Source organism: Artibeus jamaicensis, unplaced genomic scaffold, assembly GCF_021234435.1.
Source record: "Artibeus jamaicensis isolate MK-2021 breed Jamaican fruit bat unplaced genomic scaffold, CSHL_Jam_final contig_548, whole genome shotgun sequence".
Classification (NCBI taxonomy): Eukaryota; Metazoa; Chordata; class Mammalia; order Chiroptera; family Phyllostomidae; genus Artibeus; species Artibeus jamaicensis.
Window position 1 is genome coordinate 25,086,049 of NW_026521883.1, and position 18,738 is coordinate 25,104,786.

Below are 18,738 nucleotides of genomic sequence, written 5' to 3' on the forward strand. Positions count from 1 at the left end.
TGTTGAAGAACACACTTTGTAAATTTTGAGAAATGTTAGGAACTTCCCAAAGCCTTCACTAGAAGGTGAAGGAAACTTGTTCCAGATCAGACAGCAAGTTAGCAATAGAGCTAAGGTATGAACCTCCTGACTCCTTTCACCTTATTATTACATTTGGAGGCCTCCTTGTTGTTCGAGCTGGTAAAATATCACATCATATTCACATAACTCCAGTGTCACACCAAGTTCTGCATGTACAGTCTCTCCTTTTAGCCCCTCATTGACGTGTGTGCTAGGGACAATAAATGCAATTGTTCTTCCTTGCAGGATAAGGAGATTGCAACTCAAGAAGATACACTGTAGTCTGTAACAGGGTCAGGGCTATAGCCCAGCTCTCTTAATGGCCACTTTCCGCCATGCCACCCTGGTTGATGCCTTCCATCAACGAACTTTGGAAAACTAGTTTGAGACACCAGAATTGAAAAGAAAGCTCACTAAAAAATTAATTATTACATATTTTGTAGGTATACATGTGAAATACTCAAATCTTTCTGCCCCCTCTCCTCCTGGGAACTTAAAAGTCAAACTAAGTTCCCTAGTTTTGCACAAATCCACAGCAATTAAGACTTTTCACTGTTAGGGGACTCCTTTGCCCAATAAATATATCCTAATCAAATCAAACAAAATTTTAAATACATGAAATGGAAGGCACTGTCTGTAGTCCTCACTTACTTCTGGCCCGTATTTGTCTCTGTTTTCGTGATTGAGTTTCCCAAGCCAGAGGCACATGGCCAAAGACTATTTGAATCGGCAAGTATTCCAAAAAACACCTAACAAGCTAGTGGGTGGCCAGCGCAGCGTTCGGGGTAGCAGACGACCTGAATTCCAGCCTGAGTCCTCTCCAGTCTCATTCCCGGTGTTGCCCTACGCAGCCACCTACACCTAAGGTGGTTACTGTTCACAGTAATATAAGGGGGCTGGGTCAGTGCACACAGATGAATTTATTAAACGTGTGATTGCACTCATGCTTTGCATGAATGATCTATAAAGGTAAACTTAAACAATAGATGTATATACTATTGATTTTCCTTCATCAGAAGTCGAGTTCTTCCCGGCTCCCCGCCCTTCCTTGAGACGATCCCCGGCCTCTTCCGAGAAGCCAGGCCGGGCTTCTCTGAGCGCCGCAGAAGTCGGTTGGTGCACGGACTAGCTAAAAAAGGGCAAGCGCCCAGCACTTGACCCTGAGCCCCGGGCAGTCCCTCAGCATTCCTAATTCCGGGCCACCTGTTCCCGCAGCCTATTGGAGCAAGAGGCCGGGGCGGGGCGAGGCTACAAAAGGCAGCGGCCGCGGCGCGCAGGGACAGCCTGCGGCGGGCACGCTCTCGGCACAGCGGACGCTCGGGCCCCAGCGCCCCGACCACAAGGATCACCGGCCAGGCGGGCGTGGCGCGATGCTGCGGGTGCGGTGTCTGCGCGGCGGGAGCCGCGGGGCCGAGGCGGTGCACTACATCGGGTCTCGGGTGCGTGTGCTGCCCGCCTCCCCTGTTCCCTCGCTTTTCCCCAGCTAGCCTTGCATGACCTGGTCACCTCTGGTCCCCCTTGGAAGCTTGGCTTCAGGAGCCTTTGCTGGTTGCCGGGAGCTTGGCGGTGCCCCGGGTGAAGAAGACAGCTGCTGGGGCCACGCCCTGTGGGTACAGTTGGTCTCTGCGCCCCTCGGGCCACGCTGGCCACCAGCCCAGGGGACGCCACCCTCCCCAACCAGACCCTTTTCGCTCCACGGAGCTTGCGACGCGGAGTGAGGGGACGAGGGCAGCAAGTAACTCCTCTTAGTAAATGGGTGGTGTTATCGGGTTCACTGCCTTCGGAGGGCATAGCACGCGTGTGGGGTGGGTCGGAGGAGGGGCAAAGTGGGGCTTGAGGACGGAGAGGGAGCGAGCAGGCCCACCCAAGTGTAACAGGGAGTCCTGCCTGAGTTGCGACAGGCGTTGGAGTCAGTTCGATTTATACCGAGTTTCTGCCCCATCCCCGCCCGCGGCTTCCTTAGTCAGTGGGCGCGCGCTAGCGGACCCTCCCTACCTCCTAAAACTGGATTATCAAGGCAGTTTTGTCCCCAGTCCTCCCTGCCCAGCAAATGGTTCCAGAACAGCTGTCACTCTCCTCGCTGTGGTCCCCACTCCTGGCACACCCTAATGGCCTCCTTCTAAGTCTTTAAAGAGATTTGGGACTTGAGATCTGCACCGGGGATGAGGGACTCTTTCTGCTCTCTAATTTTTATAGGGCCTGCATTGTCAAAAGGCTTTTTTTTTTTTAAGTTCTTAGATTTCCTTTCTAGTTGTGTAAGTTTGTGCCCAGTAAATCCTTATCTTGGTGAGGGGGCCGTGGACCATGTGTGAAATGGAGTAACTGGCACTTGGTCATTCTCAGAACTGAACTGCCAAGAAATGTGAAGTGTGTGTCGACAATGAAAAAAATTTGGTCCGAAACTGATTATTTTGAAGAATAAAGTCCTTTACATATTTTCATTGGGGGAAATATTGGTAGCCTAGTATTGGGAATCTCTGATACCGAGGAGGAAAGGACACCCCCTCCCCTCTGACGGTCTTGACCCGGAGCAGCTCTGCAGTTTTCTGGGAAGAAAGAGGGTGACCCATCACCTGCAGATCAGTTGCTTAGTTTGATTAATGCTTGATTGCAGAAAACCATTCTAAGATATAAATGGGTGTCTGGTCACTGGGGACAAAATCTTCTGAAGGGTTTTGAAGAGTTATGTCAATTAACATAACAGATGCAAAGATAATGTATTTATAAATAGGAAGGTAAGACACCTGTCACCACTACCGACCTATAAATTAACTTCTTGGTTTACTTACACTCTCCAAGAAGATTTTAAATGTCTCACTATGGTACCCTAGGTTTTCATCCCACCTCTACTTCCCCTCCCCCCACGTGCTTATAGGACTACACAATAACCTTTTGTTTGTTCTTGGAAGCTTGGAAGAACCTTAACAGGATGGGGGCAGCGAACTTCCCAGAGCACCCAGGCAGCTCCGGCTTCCTCCCGGAATTCCTGTGCAGCTGACGACAAGGCCACTGATCCTCTGCCCAAGGACTGCCCGGTCTCCTCTTACAACGAATGGGACCCCTTAGAGGAAGTGATAGTGGGCAGAGCAGAAAACGCCTGTGTCCCACCGTTCACCGTGGAGGTGAAGGTAAAGCTAAAGCGAGGGTGTTCACATGTCTGAAGTGGGGTCACTCCTCATCTTCTGTCTGGCTTCTGCTCCCACTGTCTCCTGTAACCGTTTTCACTTAGTTCACTCCAGAGTCCCAAGTCCAGGGCTGATTTTAAGTTCTCTTAATTGGCATATCTGCAGTATTTGACACTATTTACACAAATGACAACTCCCTCCATTAGCTTCTGAGAGACTCCTTTTCTGGAGATATTCTTTTACTATTCCTCACATTTTCCTTCACTGTCTATCATGTTGGAGTGGAACAGAATTTTACCGTGGGCCCTCTCCTCTTGGCTGTTCTCACAGCTTCAGAACCCACCTCCACTCTGGTCCAAATTTCTCTCCTGAACTCTGTTCAATTCAATATGTCAAACTCCTTACTGAATGTTGCCACTGGACCTTAAACTTGGCATATCTTGAATTCAACTGCCAATCACTCTACTAAACTGGACCCTTTTTCATTTTTTTCCTTTAAGTTTTTGGCATTCCTATTTACTCAGGCTAAAACACCAAAGAATCATCTTTGATTTCTATTGCAGTCACATCCTCCATGTCCATTCTCGAAGATCACAAGTCTTTTGTCAAAACGAGCCTTGCCCCCATCCCTCTGCCACTGCCCTAGGTCAGGTTGTCATCTACTGCCTGGACCATTGCAGTTAACTCCTAACTGGTCTTCCCCGTTCACTCTTCAAACCACCGTCTAACAGAGTGATTTTTTAAGAAACCAAAATTCAATCATGTTACTCATCCTGCTCTTACTCATTCCTCCTGTATTTTCTACCTTATTTCTTAAGATAAGTCCTCACAGTATTCAAGATCCTTCATAATTTGGCTCTTGTCTGCCTTTTGAGGACTCCCCATTTCACTCCCTGACTCCTTTTAGAGATGTGTTAGTATGGCAGTTTAGCAGATATGCATTCCTATCGGGTGTCTCTCATCTGTAACGTTCCACCTTGGTTTTCAGCAGACTTTTAAAGATCACCATATAAGCAGCCAAACCAGACTACTCACTAATCCCCAAACAAGCCTTATACCTTTGCTCCCACCTTGGTCTCTTCCACCTTTCTTCCTGTGCCCCTTGTCTGCAGTTTAAACCTATCCCTCTTACCAACACTTAGCTCCAATGGCACCCTCCACAAAGCCTTACAGAACTTCTGTGTACCAAGTAGTATTTCCCTTTTTTTAAACACCCCTATTGTTCTTCATGTGTAATATTCTATGGCCAGGACCGCCATGGATTGGCGTTCAGATTGTGTACTGCTTAGGGGTCCCGTATCCGAGGGAGTACCATCAACATTGTAGACACAGCCTAAATTTCCATTAATAATGGGTTACAAATATATCTTCAGTGTACTTACCATAACTTCTTCCTGAATATTTACACTTGTATTTGTAATATGGATCAATGAAATAAATTCTTTTACTTCACTGTCATCATCATCATAAACGTTGCCTACCTACATTGTTCTGGGGCTCCAGAGGTATTCGCAGAAAATAACTTAGTATTTGGAGAGACACTGTGTTCACATAGAAAGAAAGACTAATACTGAGAATCTTATGCCAACCAACTGGCAAGGCAGTTGAACTGAAGTGCCAGGAGAGCTAAGGCAAAAGCGATGACCAGGTGCTGAATAGTTGGGAAATCTTTTTAAAAAAATGATTCTTGTGTTAGACCTTGAAGACAAAGTAATGGAAAAAGTAATAACTTCTGATTGTTCTGAAACTACCTTTGGTTCTGATATTTGAAATTTGATGAACAGGTTGATTTATGTGTTACCACATGTTTTTAAAGGTACAATCTTTGAAGTCTTTTCTTGGAAAGATGCCCTATCCCATAACTATTTTAATAGGTGAAATTAAATTTCAACGTCAAGGAACACATTATCCATCTACTTGTCTTTAAAACTATTGACTTTTATACCATGTGCTCTTATGTAATCAAAGTTCTCAGACATTATTTTGAGTTTTCTGTCACTTGAGTTATAACTTTAGACTTTGTCATTCCATGGGATTGTGGGAAGTGAACCAGGCTGAAGTCAGTAGACTGGGATTGAAGTAGGTATTTGATAAAAGAGAACTACTCTCGGGTAATCAGCTGTTCGACCTTGTACAAGATTCCACAAATTTCTGGGTCTCAATAAAATGAAAATATTAAGAAGTCTGCTATCTACCTAACAAGATTAAATATGAATGTAAACTGTTACATGTTAATTATTTTAAAGGATAAAATCATAACTCATTATAGTTGTATTGGTCCAGTTTGATAATTACATTATGAGAGTACATTGGGAATATAATGGTTGTAGATATTAGTAGCATTAGCAGTATTGATTTCATTCATTTGTCTAGATATTTCTGCTTTGTGTTACTTACTAAAAACTAGGTATTGCCTAGGCTAAAAACTGTGGCTGGCTGGCACATTGGCTGAAGCATCATCTGTACACCAAAAGGTTGTGAGTTTGATACCCCATCAGGGTGCATGCAGGAGGCAACCGATCGATGTTTCTCTCTCATCTCTCTGTCTCCCCCTCCCTCCCTCTCTCCCTTCCTCTCTCTAAACATATCCTTGGGTTCGGTATTGAGAAAAGTAAATCTAAGAAATGCATGACCCCTAGAAGACAAGGCCTTACCTTCTAGTTGGAGGAAAATGACACAGATGTATTAATCAGTTTGGGGAATGAAAGATAAAACAATATAGTAAACTGTATGCAATTAGAGCATACAATATGTGGGAAGCTATAAGTGCTAGAGAAACTCTATTGGAGTAACACAGTTGTCAGGAAGCACAATTTTTAAAAGCTATATGGCTTTTTAATTCTATAAAATATAATGAATACTTCCCACCAAATATGTGCTTTTTGTTTTGCCTTTGTCTTTTTTATAAAGCCCTTGATAAAGGACCTCTTATAAAATATAAAAATCAAGCAGAGTTAATGGAATACATTTGCAGCTGAATAAATAAGAAATTTCTATTGAGATTTCCTAGTCTTCCAAAGACCTTATATAAAACCCATTTGGCAACCACTGCAGAAAGATTTTAGGCTCTGAAAGACTACAAAGTCTCTAGGAATGCAGCCACATCTCTACAGTATTAAAAACATAATATGCTAAGCATTTTAAAAAATCTTGCAGGCACTTGGTAAATCATTGCTAACTCATTTAGCAGGGTTGTAAAAGAAGTATAAATAGTTCCCAACTATCACTTGGAAAATGTAATGTACCTTGATCGTTTCGACTTTGTCCAGCCTTAGCCAGAGCTATGTAAGTCACACTTGTTCAAACAACTTTCTTCTCCCAGAGAAGTTTACTTTAATATTTATCTAGGCAAGCTTCACTCTGCACAAATAGCCCCACAGGATACTTTGGAATATGCCTGGCAAGACAACATGGCTGTGCATCTGCTATAACCCAGTGTTAAATTTTCAAAGGCTTCTTGTCTTTTAGTGGATTATAAGAGATGTGCCTGGCATGAGAAGGAGAAAGTGGTGAATGGATGCAGTACCAGGATGTGTCTGAGAGGAATATAAAGAGTCATTATTATCCTTTCCTTCTGGTTGCTGCTACAGGACTTCCTAGGTGTAGAATACAGTGAAGTGCTTTTGTTTTGTTTTGTTTTTTAAGTGGATTGATATTAAAAAGTACATTTTTATTACTGATAACATTTTTCATGGACCAGATATTGAGTCTGTTGTTTGCCTATAGATCTTTTAAAATAAAGTAAGTAACTAATAATTTAGACAGGGCTTGGCAAACTTTTTCTATATAGGACCAGATAATAAATATTTGCAGACCATAGGTCTCTGTTGCAACTACTCAACTCTCAACTCTGCCATTGCAGTGCAAAACACTATAGACACTGTTCCCATAAAACTTTATTTACAAAAGCAGAGGCAAATTTAGTTTAGAGCTTCACTGGCATTCTTTGTTTGCTAAAGACCTGTTTTTCAGATTCTTAATCTTTCTCCAGCAGGCTCAGCTCAGTTCTAACAGTTCTCACATCTAACTGATGTGAACCTGGACACTCAACTAACAAGAGGCAGGTCTGCTTTCATATACTTGATATTCACTAGGCTGGGGTGAAAATGGAAATGAGGACAGAAAATCTGGAAAACACACTGTCTTTGACATTAAAGAGATAGACATTTAGACAAACTATTCCGTTACTCAGTTTTCCTTTCTTGTCTGAAACTGATCGGTGATGGAAACCTTATCTGACATGATCAACACTGGTAGTTAGTTAATCAATGATATATGAACAATTTTTTTTTACATTTTAAACATTTTTTAAAACTTAAAATATATAAATGTACATTGCTTAGCCAACCTTCTGATGAAGGCCCAGGGCTTTTTTCTTAGCTTTTGGATCTTCTGATCAGAATTCTACTTCATCTATGTACTTGATAAATTACATCCATAGGCCTCACCTGCATTTCCTCACGTAGTTCTTTAAATTGAAGGAGAACTCAGCCACGTGCAAAGTAATCTCATGCAAAACAATCTCAGTGAAGAATGCTCTAAATTTTTATACTTTCAAAAATTGATTTATTACAGTTATACCTACCCTAGTTCAACAGTAATTTTTAGCAAATTGGTTGAACCTTTTAAAAAAAGATCCTCACTCAAGAATATGTTTATTGCTTTGAGAGAGAGAGAGAGAAACATCGATCTGATTGCTTCCCATATGCACCCAACCAGGCATCAAACCCACAACCTAGGTATGTGCCCCAACCAGGAACTGAACCTGCAACCTTTTGGTGTACAGGACAACATTCCAACCAACTGAGCCACCAAACAAGGGCTGGTTGAGCCTTTTTAAAAACATGCAGCTGTTTCCCATTCGGTTGTCTTTTAAAATGCATATAATCCTTGGTCACTTTCTAAATGTTAAGCTTTATATTTTTCTAGCTATTAAAAATTTGTAAATTCATTTGTTAGATAGCTTTCTTCTATGGCAAAAGGACCTGAAGCAATGAGAGTTGGATGGTTTGGGGAGAGGAGAGGCATGGTGGGGTCAGACATGTTGGCAGGGAAGGGTAGGAAGCACCAAGGGAGACTTGCACTACTGCACAATTTTCCAAGTGGTAACTCTGTTGGATGGGAAAATCACTAATACATTTTTAAGAGAAACAAAACATATGAGAATATGTCCCTAACCTTTAAGGCGGCAGCTCCCTATTTTCCTACAAAATATCTTTATGTGCTCTTACCTAGACAGAATTCTGGGATGCATGGATAGCCCATGGTTTTGCTTTAATATAGGTGCCCTTTTACTTTCTTATGCTATTTCATTTGTTCTCTTTTTTTTATTATTTCATTGAGACTGTCTAATGGGACCACTCATGTGCTATTTTGTCCATGAAGTATGTACAAACTGGCCCAAGAGGATTCCAAGCCTGTGTGAGGACAGACACACCAAGTGGTAACAGGCAAAAGAGACAAAAGATCCCAACACATCCAGGGGATTGAGACTTCCTCATTCAACAAATATTGAGTGTCTTCCCATAGAGGCGCTGTACTCCGTGCTGGGGATCAACACAGGACAAGACGTGGTCTTAGTCTCAGTTCTGTTAAGTTATATAAATCATGGTTCTCCTATAAACCTAGCATGAGTTGTATTTTTCTTCTGTAAGTTTTTCACTTATTATCTTCTGCTTCTAGGCCAACACATATGAAAAGTATTGGCCATTTTACCAGAAGCATGGAGGCCATTATTTTCCCAAAGATCATTTGAAAAAGGCTGTTGCTGAAATTGAAGAAATGTGCAATATTTTAAAAATGGAAGGAGTGACAGTGAGGAGGCCTGACCCCATTGACTGGTCAGTACAGTATAAAACTCCTGATTTTGAGTCTACGGGTAAGTGATGTCAGAACCCTAAATCGCTAGTGTCTTAATTTTTACTTTATTTCTTAATGTATAAGGAGAAAACTGATCATTTCTCAGATATTTTTTGTTTTAATAATTCTTCAAAACTTTAAAGATTATTTAGGAACAGTTTGGTTCTTTTTGATATGATTAAGATGTATACATTCAAAACTTCATTGTAAATCTGAAATCTGAAAGAATCAGTTTTTCTAAACTTTATGGTAATTTTCTTACATAAGAACAGTGGATTCTATTTAATTTCCCTCAACAGAAGTGAAGAGAGGAACAAAAACATTCCATTTTTAACTGACACTGCCACAAGACTGTTTGTGGGCCTGAGTTCAGCGTTCTATCTAATTTATAGTTGTAGACGCAATCCGTGGCCCAATTTTTACCTTGTGGTACAGATAGTCCCTGAAGAACTCTGTTTCTGTGCAGCAAGGAAGGAGCTTACAAAAGGCAAAAACTCGGTGGTTCCAGACCTCTTTGCACAAGGACCTTATTTTTTTCTTTTCTATTTTTTGTTTGGCTTCACCATCCTCACACAGAATTCATGTTAACAATCCAGTATGTATCATTCCATATTTTTCCCATTTGCATATAATTATGTACATTCACACTACCGATTTTCTGTGATTTTTATTTTACAAAAAAATGGGATCCCATCTGCTTTTCTATCTTGCAAATGAGCATTACCGAGGTCATTGTGCGACTCTGTGGTCCAATAGGTTTATATGGTGCGATGCCACGAGACATCCTGATAGTTGTGGGGAATGAGATTATCGAGGCTCCCATGGCGTGGCGTGCTCGCTTCTTTGAGTACCGTGCGTACCGGTCGATTATCAAAGACTACTTCCGCCGTGGCGCCAAGTGGACAACCGCTCCGAAGCCCACAATGGCTAATGAGCTTTACGACGAGGTAAGTCCCTGATTATAGGGGTGCTTACTAGTAACTTTTCTAAATGATCTCAGAGAGTGAGATGGAGATTCTCTGGTACCATGTATTTTTTTTATGTATTTTATGATGAAAATAAGAGTAAATGATATTATGGTAATAATGGCTAATACTGGTACTTATTTAGTGCTTACCTGTGCCGGGTCTTCAGCTAAGCACTTTATTTACAGCCTCAGTCCTGCTTCCACTTCACAAGCCCATGAGGAAATAGTATCTATCATTCCATGGCAGGGATTTGCCTGAAGGCTCACAGGTGTTCATTGGTGGACAGAGAAATGTTGCTAGAAAAAGAATGTAGTCAAAGAATTTGGTCTACAAGCCAAATTCATAGTAAAAGGAAGTATATGTCCCTTATTAGATTACTTGGTATGTGATAGTTTATAGAAATAATTTAAAAATCAAAACTTTCTTCTAGGGGTTTAAATAGAAATAGATAATAAATTCATTCCACCACACCCAATCAAATTTGGCAGGGGAAACACAGCATCTCATTTTATGGTAACAGTTAGGCTCGGGACCAAATTCCTTTTCCAAAAGAACAGAATGACTTCATCCTGTTGACTTTCAATATTGTAGGTAGCTACACTACATAAATCAATGTCATGGAGTATTTTCGGAATCATTCCTGCCTCTGTACCATTTGCTTCTAAGTGTCGGGAAATTGCTGTCATGCCATTTTTTGTTGTTAATTGTTTTTATTGTTGTTTGTTTGATTTGCATGGGCCTACATCTTGCATATTTTAGTCCAATACCGGGTAGTAGTAGTAGACTGGGTAAATGATGATGACAAACTAATTTTCTAAGCAATCAATATCCTATAAATAATTTTCTCATGAACCAATGCACTGTGTTCATTCTTGTTCCAATAGAATTACCCCATTCATTCTGTAGAAGAAAGACACCAATTGGCTGCTCAGGGAAAATTTGTGACAACTGAATTTGAGCCATGCTTTGATGCTGCTGACTTCATTAGAGCTGGAAGAGATATTTTTGCACAGAGAAGCCAGGTTGATAAAGACTGCCTATGCAATTTCACACATTGTTATTGTATTTTTAATTTCCAAATTCAAATATTTTCATTCTATTTTTAGTTTTCTATTCACAGAATCAAATCTTTATAGGTTTTAATCTTCCTTTTGTTCTCAGGTTACAAACTACCTGGGCATTGAATGGATGCGTAGGCATCTTGCTCCAGATTACAGAGTGCGTATCATCTCCTTTAAAGATCCCAATCCAATGCATATTGATGCCACCTTCAATATCATTGGACCTGGTCTTGTGCTTTCCAACCCAGACCGGCCATGCCACCAGGTAAGGAAGTTGTTAGCGCTCTGGAAAAGTAATAGTGTCTGCCAATTAAAGTAATTGCCACTTATATTTTAAGCACTTCCATGATTCCTAGTGGGTCTAAATGACAAATTCAACAACGTTCAACATAATTATTATTAATAATTGGATTACTTATGTTACATTTACTACAAGATGTCCAACACTCAGAAATACACTGTGTAGTGTCATCGGACTTTGGCTGCACTGCTGCGAGAGCCTGCGGGTTGTGCCTGTGTGTGTGTTTCTATTCAGCGGAGTTGGTATCGCAGTAGTTCCCCCTTATCCTCAGGGGGTCAGTTCCAAGACCCCCTGTGGATGCCTAATACCATGGGTAGTACTGAACCCTACATATGCTCTTTTTTCTTATATATACATATCTGTAATAGTTTAATTATTAGGCACAGTTAAGAGATTAACAATAATAACTAACAATAAAATAGAACAATTATAAAAATATACTGTAATAAAAGTTATGTGAATATGTGGTCTCTCTCTCTCTCTTTTTCAAAATACCTAGAATTTTCCATTTAATATTTCCAGACCATGGTTGACTGCAGGTAACTGAAACCACGGAAAGCAAAACCACAAAACCACGGATAAGAGCCAGGGTCGGGGGTGGGAGCCACTATGTATCATAACTTGCAGCCCAGGTTCCAACTGCAGCTGCATGGCAAACAAGATGATCCCTGCATATCTGGGGCAATGCCACTGGCCCGGGGGCGGTGGGTGTCTTCTTCCCTCTCTAGTGGGTCAGGCCTCCTTCAGCCAGCCCCACCCCGGAGGGAGGAGCAGAGCCGCTGCACTGCAGCTGGTCTGTCCCTATCACCTGCACCTCCTACTTCCGTCTGCTGCCCCCTACTTCCACCTGGTTGGTGAGTGACTTTGTTATTTGCTGGGCTGCAGTGCATGTTTTTAAAATCACTATTTTACCACGTCGCTCTTCTTTTTTATCCCATAAATTAAGGCCCAATGACCAAGATTAGTTATTCATTTCATTGTAATGTAATTCATTGCTATACTAAGAGGGTCAGTGAACATAGGGAAAGCTGAGTTATCATAGATAGGTTACTAAGGACAATTAGGGTTCTTCGGGAGTACAACGTTAACATTTGTCTTATACACAGTCACAGATACAAAGTGATGGGCTATGAAGTGGATGGACTCTGGGTTTGACACAGTCACATTTTTGTTTTCTTGTAACTAAATACTTAGGAAATATTTTTATTTTCTTTAAAGAGAATTTCTCAAGGAAATTATCTTTGGTATTTTAAAATCTCTGAAACCTATGAAAAGCGCAAGAGTATTGTTTTTTAAGTTTTAACATTTCTGCTACTATTTAATTTTAATCTGGTAATCTGGGGATTTTATGTACATTTTAAATTGGGATTCAAACAAAATCATCCAAATGTCTTAAAATTTTAATTTTTTTATACTGACAATGGAGAAGAAAGCTTCTAAAAAATAACTATTAGTCATAAGGGCTATCAGAGACCAAGAATGGTAAGAATAGTATATACAGATTTAAGCCTCTTTGGGTTTTTTGGTCTTGCAGATTGATCTTTTCAAGAAGGCAGGATGGACCATAGTTACTCCTCCAATACCAGTCGTCTCAGATGGTATGTTTACTTTTTTTAAATTATTTTTATTTTATATACTCACAGGCTAAAACAGTTACTACAGTGACCAACAATCTTGCACATATAGACAGCAGCCCAAGTTTTTAACAATTTAGAGAAAAAAAGCAGTTCCCCAGTAGGGAGTGAACTGGTGCTTGGGACTATGGATACTAGAATAAAGCTGAACTTGCATTCACAACCTCTCCGTCCACAGAAAATGAGAAAGAGAAGATGGAAAAATCACTATAAAATAGCATCTCATAAAGCAAGAAATGACTTTATAAATAAAACAAAGTGAAATCCAAATGTGTAATGAGTATAGACTGGTTGATAAGTTATAAATTGTCTTAAGATAAAAAATGTGCAGGGAAAGTCAAGTCTAAAAACTGAACTGACATTTTATATTCTTCACTTTCAAATCCTTGCTTTAAACAAAAATGCTAGTAGACATGATTTAAAAGTTGTTGCTATTTTTAGATCACCCACTCTGGATGTCATCCAAATGGCTTTCCATGAATGTCTTAATGCTAGATGAAAAGCGAGTTATGGTGGACGCAAATGAAGTCCCGATTCAAAAGATGTTTGAAAAGCTGGGTATGTACAATATATGAAATGTTGTCATGTATGAAGAACTAAAGAAATGACGTGCTAGGTTTGTTGTATGCTTTATCTAACTCCTTTTCTGTTCCTCTTAGAGGTACAAAGTTATTACTTTATAGATGGACAATATTTTTGTTTTCAACAATCATAATCTCAAAAGGTCAGAGATGCATTGCAGGCTCCTTAGTCATTCTCTCAGCAATAAATTTACCCATCTTCTATGATTTATCTAACTTCCCAGTGTCCGTGTGTGGAGAACTACCCTTTTGTTGTTGAGCATGTACATTATGCAGCCCTTCCCGAAATAAGAAATTGTTGAGGGTACATTAAAGTCATTTCTCATTACATACTTTAAATGACAATAAGGGTACAAATACAGAAGTGATTTATATGTGTGATAAGCACAATGAACAAAGTAATGGAATGCAGTAGATATCATTCTATTGCATTAGTGAAATGCAGTAAGTCATTCAACTTTGAACTAAAAAGCATAACTGTTTTTTATTTGGGTGGTAGTTTGCTTATCCTGATATTCACCATTTAGGCCAGATATTCTAATACAATGGAGAAGAGTGTTGGAAGGAAGGATTGTCATATGGCTATTATATAAGATTACAGAAATATGTATGCTAACCACTCTTAATATATGTGATGTAACCTAAGTGTCAAATAAAGCCAGGTAGTAAATACACTTGCTGTAATCAAGTCATGTTTTGAGTTATTTTAGGTGTTCTACCCCCCCAAAATTATTTGACCCTTTGACACACCTCTCCATTGGCCTGTCAGAATTGGACTGAGCCCAGTCAAATGATTTAACCTGATGCTATGCCACTTTTTTTTCCTGGCTTTCATTAAGTAACCCAATTGCTTGGGTTCAGTATTTTTATCCACTAAATTTTTATTGTTTCTCAACTTAAAATATTATTGAGTACCAAAGATCTAACATTTTATTTTTAATAAAGTCTTTTAAAGACACAGGGAACTTGTTAAAACAAACCTTTTCAAGTAACTGAATTCTCTCCAATTTCAGGATTATGGATCTAGCAATCTGAATAAGATAGATACATCTGTCTATCAAGAAAGATGCTTTTATTTAAAAGCCCACCCCTTATCTCAAGCCCACTCCTTCCCTCTGTCCCACCTATTCTTACTTTTCAGAGCCCTGCTCACTGTCACTTTCTCAGGAAATTCTTTCCAGATGACTCATGCTGCCTTCCCCTCTCGTATGATACCAGTGGAACCTTTACTAACTCCACAGCTTATCTTTCATCTCAAAATAATGGGTTCTTGAGGAAGGAGAAGAGATTTTTTTTTTAAACCCCAGTACGCCAAACGCAACAGATTCTTCCCAAACACCACTGGTTGATTGGGTGCATCATAACCATGTCAGTACAAATTGTGTCAGATTAAATTAATTGTCAGAAGCTTTGGTACCTGTATGACCATACAACCCAGATATTAAAATATGAGTTTAGTTCCATTGTTTTCTTAAGGTGACCTAGTGAAGTTAATCATATTAGATAAACTTTGCTTATATGTGAATTAGTGAAGTCAACTTTTCAGGTTAGGTAAATTATACTTTTCCTACTAAATTGACATGGTAAAAATAGAAAAGTCTGACAAAATAGTTAAAGCATAATTTTTAAAAGCCTTGAGATTCTACTGCTTGATTGTTTTTGAACATTTGACATGTATGTCTTCTCATCCTACCTATTGACTTGTGAATAGTCAACAGCACAAACTAGACTTCAGAATCTCAGCTGAATTTTTGGTGAATGTCTTATATTAGCAGTGGAATAGATCAGATGAAACATAATTGGTGAAAATAAAATTCAAAGACTCTCCTGGGTTGGGACAGACTTAGGAACTGGAAACACAAGATTCCTTTGTGTATAGGCTTACTTTCTATAGGAAAACTTTCATACAAGTCCATCTAACTGGCCACATCTCTCTCATTCCATACAGGTATCAGTACCATTAAGGTTAACATTCGTCACGCCAATTCCCTGGGAGGAGGCTTCCACTGCTGGACCTGTGATGTCAGGCGCCGAGGCACCCTGCAGTCCTACTTTGACTGACCAGGCCTGATGGGGGCGTGTCCTCAGATGAACCTAGAAATCATAGGACAGGGCTCATTCTCCTGCTTTAAAGAGTGCATGAACTGTAGTGCTTTAAACAATCATATCCTTAACAGGGGTCTTAAGCCTGGTTTATTTTTATTCCTCTTCTTTGTTATAAGTAAAATAACTTGTGTCAGATCTTCCTCTCTACTCCTAAATGTATTTGCTATTTGGCTTCAGGCAGAAAAATTTGGTGGATGTGTACCAAGACCGAAATTAGTCCTTCAAGCAACTTGGCTGCTAATTAACCATCTACCTCTGTTTTTAATTTTTTTCCCAAAGGCAACTTGAACCTTTGGTTCTAATCTTTTTTTTTAACTTTTTGCTGCACTTGTGATATATCACTTTTTTCCTGAATGATTTAGAATGTTCATATATCTTAAGTAGAACCAGATAATTGTCTCTTTCTAATAAGGAATTTTAGTAATTTTTAATATTTTGGGTTTTTTTTAAAGTAACCTAGACTTTGCAAACATTTAAGTGAATTTTCCATGAATGTTTTTAATATTCTCATCTCAACATTGGTGGTAGTTGCTACTAAAAACCTTTTCATATAACTTACTTTAAGTGATTTAATCTCTTTTTCTTCTAAAATTTTACAGAAATATTTAGTGCAATAGTAATTATCAGTTCCCATTCCTAAATTTTGATATTCAGTATCTAATGGATACATTGCATCTGTAGTAATCTAAGATTTGTTTACAGATGTACAATTTATTTAAAGTGTGGGCTTTAATAGCATTAAAAAACTATTAGAGGTAAAAACCTACATGTGATGTGAAATAATTTTAATGTTGAATACTGTATGCATATTTTTATTCTAATAAACTTTTGTGTTACCGAATGGATTTTATTAGAGTTTGGAATTAATCTAATTATTTTGAACACAGGAAATTACAGGATATAGATCTTGGGACAGAACTCTAATCCTCTTGAAATCTATATATTTATCCCTAATAGATAAAAATTTAAACTTAATTCTTGTATTTGGAAATGTTTAGCAGAGTTCAATTTTGTTTATTTTTTAAAAATATATTTTGATTATGCTATTACAGTTGTCCCATTTTCCCCCCTTTATTCCCCTCCACCCTGCACACCCCCTCCCACTCACATTCCCCACCTTTAGTTTATGTCCATGGGTTGTACATATAAGTTCTTTGGCTTCTACATTTCCTATACTATTCTTAACATCCCCCTGTGTATTTTCTACCTACCATTCATGTTACTTAATACCTTCCCCCCCATCATCCTGCACTTCCAAGTCCCCCACTGGTAATCCTCCATGTGATCTCCATTTCTTTGATTCTGTTCCTGTTCTAGTTGTTTGCTTAGCTTATTTTTGTTGGGTTTTTTTTTACATTCAGTTGTTAATAGCTGTAAGTTTGTGGTCATTTTACTGTTCAGATTTTTATCTTCTTTTTCTTAGATAAGTCCCTTTAACATTTCATATAATAAGGGCTGGGTGATGATGAACCCCTTTAACTTGACCTTATCTGGGAAGCACTTTATCTGCCCTTCCATTCTAAATGATAGCTTTGTTGGATAGAGTAGTCTTAGATGTAGGTCCTTGCCTTTTATGACTTGGAATACTTCTTGCCAGCCCCTTCTTGCCTATAAAGTTTCTTTTGAGAAATCAGCTGACAGTCTTATGGGAACTCCTTTGTAGGTAACTGTCTCCTTTTCTCTTGTTGCTTTTAAGATTCTCTCCTTATCTTTCATCTTGGATAATGTAATTATAATGCGCCTTGGTGTTTTCCTCTTTGGGTCAACTTCTTTGGGACTCTCTGAGCTTCCCAGACTTCCTGAAAGTCTATTTGCTTTGCTGGATTGAGGAAATTCTCCTTCATTATTTGTTCAAATTAAGTTTTCAATTTCTTGGTCTTCCTCTTCTCCTTCTGGCACCCCTATGATTCAGATGTTGGAACATTTAAAGATGTACCGGAGGTTCCTAAGCCTCTCCTCATTTTTTAAAATTCTTGTTTCTTCAGTCTGATCTGGTTGAATGTTTCTTTCTTCCTTCTGCTCCACACTCTTGATTTGAGTCCTGATTTCCTTCCTGTCACTGTTGGTTCCCTGTAGATTTTTATTTATTTCACATAATGCAACCTTCATTGCTGTCTGGGTCTTTTTTATGCTGTTGAAGTACCCAGTGAGTTCCTGGAGCATCCTGATAACCAGTGTTTTGAACTGTGTATCTGATAGGTTGGCTATCTCTTCATCGCTTAGTTGTATTTTTTCTGGAGCTTTGAACTGTTCTTTCATTTGGGCCAACCCCCCCTTTTTTTGGGGGGGGGTCTCAGCATGCCTGTTATGTAATAAGGGGCAGATCCTTAGTGTTCACCAGGGAGGTGCAACCCACATAGCTTCATTGTGACATTATATGTGGGGGAGGGGCCCAAGAGGAAACTGTGCTGCTTGCTCCACTCTGTTGGTTTTCAGTCACTTCCCCCACTTCCTATAGTCAAATTGGACCCTTCTGGTGCTGATTTCCCAGTGGGTGGGCTTGTGTACATTCTAGGACCCTGTGGATCTCTCTAACAAACTCTTATTGTGAGGCTGGGAGTTTCTCCTGCTGCCTCCTCAACCCCCACAGGTATTTTCAGTCAGAAGTTTTGAGGCTTCATTTCCCCACACTGGAACCCTGGGTTGTGCAGTCTGTCTTGCTCCCCAGTTGTTCCTCCTGGTTTATCTGCACTCATATGTGGGACCACCCAGTCCTCCAGCTGCTGCCTTGCAGCTAGTCCCCTCCACCTGGCTACATGTCTCTGCCCCTCCTACCCTCCTACTGGTCTGGATGAATGTTTCTTAACTCCTTGGCTGTTGGACTTCCATACAGTTCGACTTTCTGTCAGTTCTGCTTGTTTTTTGTTTTTAAATTTGTTGTTGTCTTTCTATTGGTTGTGCAAGGAGGCACAGTATGTCTACCTATACCTCCATCTTGGCTGGAAGTTCAATTTTATTAATTAATTTACTCATATAAAAATACCTGAATGTCTTCTGAATATAAGGGACTCATCCTAGGCCCTGGAAAAGAAAAAAGTCTCTA

The 18,738-nt window shown here is 39.7% G+C and overlaps 1 protein-coding gene across 1 annotated transcript; it reads left to right on the forward strand.

The window, feature by feature from the left end:
- The first annotated feature begins 1,328 nt into the window (after nucleotides 1-1,328).
- GATM (glycine amidinotransferase) lies at nucleotides 1,329-16,540 on the forward strand. The gene is made up of 9 exons (XM_037152206.2): nucleotides 1,329-1,499; nucleotides 2,970-3,188; nucleotides 8,868-9,063; nucleotides 9,801-9,991; nucleotides 10,897-11,034; nucleotides 11,174-11,338; nucleotides 12,909-12,972; nucleotides 13,450-13,566; nucleotides 15,538-16,540. Exons 1-9 carry the CDS (start codon nucleotides 1,431-1,433, stop codon nucleotides 15,648-15,650), a joined length of 1,272 nt encoding a protein of 423 aa, XP_037008101.2. The 5' UTR covers nucleotides 1,329-1,430; the 3' UTR covers nucleotides 15,651-16,540.
- The last annotated feature ends 2,198 nt before the right edge of the window (nucleotides 16,541-18,738 follow it).